The 8,593-nt window shown below is 35.2% G+C and overlaps 1 protein-coding gene across 1 annotated transcript; it reads left to right on the top strand.

Annotated features, from left to right (window-relative positions):
* The first annotated feature begins 773 nt into the window (after window positions 1-773).
* Window positions 774-8,282, top strand: LOC306853215 (E3 ubiquitin-protein ligase XIAP-like). The gene is made up of 7 exons (XM_079390458.1): window positions 774-941; window positions 3,041-3,817; window positions 4,063-4,162; window positions 4,965-5,043; window positions 5,176-5,212; window positions 5,344-5,517; window positions 7,184-8,282. The coding sequence occupies exons 2-7, from the start codon at window positions 3,061-3,063 to the stop codon at window positions 7,372-7,374; spliced, it is 1,338 nt and encodes a 445-aa protein (XP_079246584.1). The 5' UTR covers window positions 774-941; window positions 3,041-3,060; the 3' UTR covers window positions 7,375-8,282.
* Window positions 8,283-8,593: the final 311 nt, after the last annotated feature.

Here is an 8,593-nt window from a genome sequence, read left to right as displayed (position 1 = left end):
TCAAAGCTGCTACATGACTTTCTACTTCAAGGACCTTGATAGAAATGAAGTGGAGTGAAAAGTGCAATATTTGTCTTTCAAATGTAGTGAAGTTAAAGTCATAAGTTTCCAGAAAAAAATAATACTCAAGTAAAGTCCAGATACTCAAAAAGTGTGCTTAAGTACAATACTCAAGTAAATGTACTTAGTTAGCTACTGTCCGCCTCTGCTCAGGAATGGAATTAAACTTAAATCTGCCAAGAACAGGGCAATGGTGCCAGCTGAATAAAAACATAATTCTTTCTGAAAATGTAGGATTGTGCTTGCTTTCAAATTTTCATGAAAAATAGGCTACTCTGTATGATTTTTTTGTCTTAATTTTATTTTATTTTTTTCCATTTCTTTTTTTCTAGATGCTAAAAAAAATGCTAAAATCAAATGATATACTGCTTAGGAACCCTGTGTGTAATGATCATTGTTCAGTGCACCACTCTTATTGCTGAGTGGTTCATTTTCTCACATTTGATATTTAGGGGATAATCAAAAATACGGTCGCCTTTCCTGTAACACGATAGAAAAATCCCTGCAAGCGGGTAGAGAAAGCGACATCAAATTGCCAAATTTCCGGAATCTTACTATTGCAAAGGTTTAGCTCATGAATATTAAATTTATCATCCAACGCTGGTTGGAATTTGTACTGGAGAGCCCCGCTGTAATTAATATTCATGAAAAGCACCAGCCAATAAGATGTACGAACGTCACGTGCTGAATTAATATTCATGAGCCAGGTCTTCATTCAATAGTAAATTCCAGTTTGGGGTGTCACTATAAAATAGTTTGCCCACCTCTGCGTTGCCTAGCACTCATTTATTTGCTTCGTCCAAGGGCAGAGCGGAGAGAAGCTTGTCGTCTTTCAAATACTGAAGTTGATGTCCAGTAAATAACGCGTTTCCTCACCGAAGGTAAGCAGACGTTAAGGTTTATGGCATCGCGGACTGTTAGCTAATGCTAATGCTAGTGCGCTTTTACTAATCCTAACAGCCTAATTGTCAGGTTAAGGTCAAAGTCTCTGATACGGCCTTCATTTGAATGTTTTGCATGCCTTATATCGTGCTGATGTTGATCGCAAATGGAGAAAAGTGAAAGCTTTCCAATTAAATGTATAACACACGGAGTCAAACCGAAACCCTGTAAAGCTGCCACATGCTAAGGCTGTGTGTCGTGAGGTACACCTGCAGATCTTTGCTGCTAGAAAACCTCCTTTTACAGAATAATAAACTGCTATATATATGACCAGGCACCACAAAACGATTTTTTTTAATTGAGTTTTATACATAATCTGAAATCTGAATAAATAAGCTTGCCATTGATGTAACTTAATTGTAATTGATGCCAAAATATTGAGAAAATCGCCTTTAAAGTTGTCCAAATGAAGTTCTTAGTAATGCATATTACTAATCCAAAATTAATGTATATATTTACGGTAGGAAATTTACTAAATATTTTCATGGAGCATGATCTTCACTTAATATCCTAATGATTTTTGGCATAAAAGAGAAATAGATAATTTTGACCCCTGCAGTGTATTGTTGGCTATTTCTACAAATACACCTGTGCTACTGATGACTGGTTTTGTGCTCCAGGGTCTCTCACACACACACACACACACACACACACACGTATGCATGCATGTCGATATATATACAATGCATTTGTTTTCCCTGCTAATGACAGTAGGGATGCATTATTTTTTACAGAAAAAAAATCTCCTGTCTTTGTGTGAAATATTAACAGGATGAGCATCGTGAAAGCTCCTTATAATTATATTATGGAGATTCTACTTGTATGTTATGTTATAAATTAGATTTAAAGAGTCGTAATTTAGGATGGAAAGTTATTTCAATGCTTCTTACAGTTCAAATGCTAAGCAATAAAACGACATTAGCAGAAAAAAAAGTCCTGCAAGTTTCTAGGAATTAGGAAAGTGGAAACTTTTGGGCAGGGCAGGGTTGGCAGGGTTTCAAAACAAAACCCGCCCAATTTTTTACTCCAAACCCAATCGCGTTTCGAGGGGGGTCCCCCGGTAAAAACCCCTTCCTGGGGTGAAACACACGTTTTTTTTTTGGCGGGGTTCCCCTCGCATTCCAGGGGATAAATATCACGTTATTGGGGTTGCTTCAACCCGCAGACATGAATTATGTCAGTGCAGATGAAGCAGTTTCTAACACGCTGTTCACACGTGACTGACAACGCCTCTGTCTCTTAAAGTGACAGCAACGCTGAATAACTCTCCTGGTTATATATTTGTTATATAACTGTAGAAATCCATTGAACGTGTGTCAGTGGTGGATATGAATCCTGCACAAACAATGTAAACCCAACGCGTTTCAAGGAGGCTGTGGAATGTTCTGATGAGCCCATCAGGTTCACTATGTCCTGGTGATTCAATTTGATAATGGACCATTGTCGTGGAAATGACACACAACCTCCTTTGTAACAGTGTTTCTAAACGAGATAATGATTTTAGAAACTCTGCAATTACACAAAAGCTAGTATTGTTGCTCAAACTTGTCTGATCTTATTGATCTGAGCAACCACATGTCAGCAAACTAACAGCCAGCCTTCAAGGGTTACTCAACCCCAAAATGAAAATTTGGTCATTAATCACTTACCCCCATGTCGTTCCAAACCAGTAAAAGCATCGTTCGTCTTCGGAACACAATTTAAGATATTTTGGAGGAGGCTTGTGACTCTCCCATTGACTGCCAAATAAATAATAGTAAATAATTTACCATTTAATTTATTGTTTCTATTTTGTTGGTGGTGTTCTGTTTTCTTTAGAAGGTTTGACATTGTTTATTTTATGAAGTGTCTTTTGAACTGCATTTATTTGAAAAAATGTGACACTTACAGGATTTCACAGTAAGTACTGCTGTACTGTATTTTTCATCAAATAAATGAGCTTAAGAGACTTCTTTCTTAATTATTCCAACCTTTTGACTGCTAATGTATGCATATTTGTATTTCATTTTGACAGACTTTTTTTCTTATTTTTTAACAGACGTTTTGTTACAAGCAGTAATGGCACACTCCAGTCAAGATGGTGAAATTGAAGCCGATGATGCATGGTCATCCATGCCTAATCATGGGAGTTCCTTCCAGCAATTCCCCCGTTCTGAAGAATTTTCAGCTGCGCGCCTGGCCCGGGCAGGCTTTTATTTTACAGGTCAGGCAGACAGGATGTGCTGTTTTAGCTGCCAAGCAACAGTGGAAGACTGGAACAGAGGGGATGCCCCACTGAAGAGACATCATCAGGCATCTCCCAACTGCAAGTTCCTCAGCTGTGCTCATGGTTTGAGAGCCTCTGATCTCATTCAAAGCCCTGCTTACGATGAAGAGGCCGAAGCCATGGAGTTCCAGCTCCACACGGGAGAAGTGGTGGATCAGACCATTGTGTCACACATGAAGAGTGAGGAAGCTCGGCTGAATACTTTCAGTGAGTGGCCTGCAGATGCTCCAGTTCAACCTGAAGACCTGGCAGCAGCAGGGATGTTTTACTTGGGAACAAATGACACCGTGAGGTGCTTCTGTTGTGAGCAGGAGCTGGCAGGATGGGAGCCAGGCGATGAAGCCTGGGGTGAACATGCAAAGCACTACCCAAACTGCTGCTTCATCTTGGGCCACGATGTGGGCAATGTGCCCCTGACAACACCTAGACCCAGAGTGAATGTTCAGAGAGCCTCTGTGGAGACTTTTGAGGGGCGTCTTGAAACCTTCAGAGGCATGCAGCATCCCATAGACCCTGAGAGACTGGCCAGAGCTGGTTTCTACAGCAGAGGTAACTACTGTTATGTTTATTCAGTTATTTATACTGAATGAACTAATTCTCTTTCGTATATGTGTATGTAGGCTGCTAATGAACCACAACCCATTTAAACAAGAAAAAGAAAACAACTACTTCAGGATAGCAGAAAGTGCTAAAATGCTAAATTGTTTCCAGGTTTTGGCCTTTAAAAATGTGTCATCCTTGCAGCACTTTGTTAGAAGACTGTGAACAAACTGTTGTGGTGTTTGGTCTCATAGGAAAACAGGACCATGTGCTCTGCTTCAGATGTGGAGGAGGACTGAAGGGGTGGAGTCCTGATGAAGACCCTTGGGAGGAACATGCCAGGGAGTATCCAGGGTGAATTGCTTTTTCGTATATATTGAAACATTGAGGTACATTTGCATGTTCACAGCACAATTTAACTTAATATCCAGACTGCTCTTTTGCATACAGTGAATGTGAATGTTATAATAGAATAATTCTGAACTATTTTATAGTAAATATAATTAAGGTAAAACATTTAAACAATTAATCGGCCATTAAATGTGAATTTGGGCATCACAACAATATAATATGCCATTATAATATAATGCCAATATAATATAATATACTATTACAGTTTTTTGTAATGTTTTAAATAACATTTGTATATTTTCAGTTTAATTTTAGCTAAGCATTTTTAGTACACTTTTTTTTTTTTTTTTTTTTTTTTTTAATAGTTTTTCTTTAAATTCATTTTAGTTTAGTACTTCAAGTTGTTTTTTTTTATATATATTTTTGTTTCATTTTTGCCAAGTATCAATTTTTTAAATGTTTTTATTTTTAGTTAATGATAATATCCTAATATCATACTTTACATAATAGGCTTATTGGTTTTAAGATTCACTACAGATAACATTTTAACAAAGTTAATTTAATAACAATAATAAGTGTACATTTATACAATGACTAAGGCAACAAAAATATCCAATAGCCAAATTATAGACCCTAATATTATCTAATAACTGATATGGTACTGATATATGTCCCTAAAGAAAATTAGTCCATACAATGTGAGGAATGGTATCGGTATATTTTAGATATTGATCATGTGAGGCAAGCGTTAACCATGGTGAAAAATGTGGTGTCTAATTGTGAAATTATTATAATTGACCCCCAGCTGCAGTTTCCTTCTGGCAGAAAAAGGAAGAGAATATATCAACAGCATGCAGCTGAGATCTCCAAAAGGAGACCATTCAGTGAGTCATTGCTTTACAATTATGTGTACTTGACAGAATGTGTTGAATGGATAGAATTCATAATGAACACAATCCTTTAATTCTGATGTGTGTGTGTGTAATATGTCTTATGTTTGTAATATGCCCTTACAGCGATCAAGTCAGAATGGCTTTTCAAGTCACGAGAAAGGTAAGCTTTTCTAAGTTTAATTTACTTTCAAATCCAATGAAGCCATAATTATAGTTTTTATAACTGCTGTCTGCAATATCTCTGGAAACATCCTGTCTTCCCAAGATATTTGATTTCTACTTTGTGTTCAGCTGCACAGAAAGTCCTGCAGTCAAAGATTGCACAAAAGGCTGTAGATATGGGGTTTGACCCCATCAAAGTGGAGCGCACCATTCTGCAGAAACTACGTCAGAACACTGAGGGTTATACTTCAGTAGAGGCCCTTATTCAAGACCTTGGTGCCAATATCACACCCGAGAAAACTGGCAAGTACTTGTTTTCTTTTCTTTTTGAAAGTCCGATTTGTATGCAAGGTTTTAAATGAAGTGTATTAAGTTAATTCCAACATTTTCTTGTGCTTTGCTTTAGGTTGTGCTTAAAAAAAAAATATTTACTTTACTTACCATGTAAGTACCAATGTAAATTTAATTATCATTTTTAAAGTCAGTGCCAGATCTCTGGCGTGCAGTGCAGCTGCGGAAAAAAATATAAATAAAATAAAAAAACTTGTTGATCACTTTCTAGTCCATGAGTTTGCCTTCCAATGGTGTGAGAGGAGCACAGCTTTCATTCTCAACCAAACTAACATTATTAGCCAATCAGAATCCCTGATGAATGGAGAAGCGCGACATGTTGAAAAAGCTGCGAGGCGCAGTGGTCAAAGATGTCCATCGACCGCTTATTTACATAGAAATACTAATTAAAAAGCAGCAGAGCTTTGTAAACAGTTCAGAGTAATCATGTCATCTCCATAAGAACGATATAATTGCCATAACACATTTACCAGGATTTTTGAAAAGGTCCTGTTCACAAATGATCGCTTAATGGTAACTTGCCTGTGATTTACCAGTAAAGACTGTATGTGTGAAAGGGGCTAAACTCTTCCACTGTATATGCTGTGAATTTGAACTGCTTAACGTTCATCTGGGAAAACAGTGTTCATTATCTCACTAGATTTGTAACGCAAATCATTTATAAACCTTTGCCAACACAGGAGAATACATCAAGCTATTTCTAAATATGCCATTTTATTGTACATCACTATTTCAAAATAAGTTTCTGAGTTTGCATGTGGCCAAATATTCAAATTGAATGGATTTAAAACCTGGTTTAATCACGCTGTAAAGTGAAACATCACCAGGCCTTTGGCGCCCTCTGCATGTATTTATAATATAAAATGTACTTAAGTTGGTTATGTTCATATTATGTATAGTCATATTACATTATGCATTTTAACAGTGTTGTTCAGTAAAACCATGTAATTACTTTATTTGAGCCAATTATTACTGCCTCATCGTTAATTTATATATAAATAATCGTACTAAAGCCTGGTTTTCACTTGGGTCTGTTTGTTACTAAAAAAATATCAGATTACTCAATTGTCAAAATAATCAGTAGATTACTTGATTACCAAAATAATCATTAGTTACGGCCCTCGATTAGTTAAAATATTTCAAAATACAACTGCATTTTTACTTTGTGTAATTAAAATAAATATTTTGTAATTGAAAATTTCTTAAAAATAGTATTCAAATATTGTCTCGTTCTGGTGAACCAAGTATCTGTATTTTGTCTCATCACGTGAGCTAAGTGTTGATAAGCAGTAAAATAGCTCATAATTTTCCTAAAATATAGCTTTCATTCTTCAGGTCAACCATATATTCATAAAATCAGTTTGAATAAGGAAAGCAATAACTTTGCCATAGTATAAGTTGCCACAGTCATTGCATGCTTTGCTGCAAATATATTCAACTTTTGGAACATGAAATTACTTTCATAAATCATACTCTTAAAAATAGTATGCCAAACATTGTGGAGATGGACAGCTTTCAAACTTCATGAAGTAAAATAAGATGAATATAATAAAATAAGCAGAGAATCACTATATTTTGATATTGTTTTAACGTTGCGTTTGTTACATATTTTCTACAGAGGACCCCATGACGAAACTTGAGAAACTCCAGAGGGAGAAACTCTGTAAAGTCTGCATGGACAGTGACATTAACATCGTCTTCATTCCCTGTGGACACCTGGTCACCTGTCAGAAATGCTCAGAACCCCTGAACAAGTGTCCCATCTGCTGTGCCTCCGTCACGCAGAAGATCAAGACCTACAATGCCTAAAAGACAAAGAAACAACACTTCAAAAGAAATGCTGATGCTTATTGAAAGCGGCAGAATGTAATCATTCCTAAAATTGCACACAGATGTCTAAAATTTAAGCTCTGTGTGTGTATATATATGTAAATGTACTAAACTATGATAAAATTCTAGTTTTATTTTTTCATCAAGACTTCAAAATAAGCTGTATATAGATGTTTGATTTTGATCAAGGCAGTGACACGCTACGTAATTTAACTTTTAATATATTGCAGGGAAAGACATAACCTTTCATTTAGTTGCTTCCCTCAAATACACAGTCCTAGATGCATTTTAATCACCATAGTGCCTTTTATATAGACCATTTTTTATGAACATTTTCATTGTTTAATATTTTGACAATCATGTTTTGCACCTTATATTTGACCTTTTATTTATTTCTTATAAAATAGTTGCTTGAGACTTTTAATCAAGGTTAATTTAAACTTCACCAGTCCAAATTTGTTGTTCTTCTGATACCTTTCTGTTGTCGTAATTCCTTTTAATAAAGATTTTCATTTCATCCATTAAAATGACAATAAAAATGGCTTCACAGTGGATCTTTTCTCTTGTTTCATCTGTCAGTTTTAAAATTCATAAACTGGAAAGTGAAACTAAAAGCTATTATGCTTTCATCAGAACACCGTTCTCACCATAATTTCTGCCTGTTTACCAATTAATGTGCTTCATTTTAAACATTACATTATATTGTGTGATGTATTTTATGGGTTTAGTAAGTGCTTCTGCAAGCACTTGTAATGACATGCAGCTGTCAGATTAGTTATTAATTAAAATGTTTATGTAAATGTATAATATCTTGCACATTAAAGAAACTTGTATTTATTTTTACAATAAACAGCTCTAATTGTTCTGATTAACAATTGAAAATGGTATAAATTTATTAGTGCTGTCAAGTGATTAATCGCATCCAAAATAAGTTTTTTTTTTTTTTTTTACATTATATGTATGTAAATACACACATGCATGTAAATATTTCAGAAAAATGTTGTTTATATATTAAATATATTTAATTTAGCAGATGCTTTAATCCAAAGCGACTCTTATCCAAAGTCAAAACTCTGTAAATACTATATACACACATTTAAGAAATTAAATAAAACTGACAAATGCAAACAACATTTCAATACTAAACATTTAAATGAAAACAAAAAAATAAGCTAAAAACAATTCAAAATATTAAAAC

The sequence above is a fragment of the Barbus barbus genome (genome assembly GCF_936440315.1).
Source record: "Barbus barbus genome assembly, chromosome: 33".
NCBI classification, from domain to species: domain Eukaryota; kingdom Metazoa; phylum Chordata; class Actinopteri; order Cypriniformes; family Cyprinidae; genus Barbus; species Barbus barbus.
Note: the sequence above shows the minus strand (reverse complement) of the source record. Positions and strands in the feature narration are given on the sequence as shown.

Excerpts from the sequence above, each read along its gene's own strand:
- LOC306853215 (XM_079390458.1), top strand. The coding sequence starts at position 3,061 with ATGGCACACTCCAGTCAAGATGGTGAAATTGAAGCCGATGATGCATGG. Across the intron at positions 3,818-4,062 it reads AGCTGGTTTCTACAGCAGAG|GAAAACAGGACCATGTGCTC; the intron begins GTAACTACTGTT and ends TTGGTCTCATAG. Across the intron at positions 4,163-4,964 it reads CATGCCAGGGAGTATCCAGG|CTGCAGTTTCCTTCTGGCAG; the intron begins GTGAATTGCTTT and ends ATTGACCCCCAG.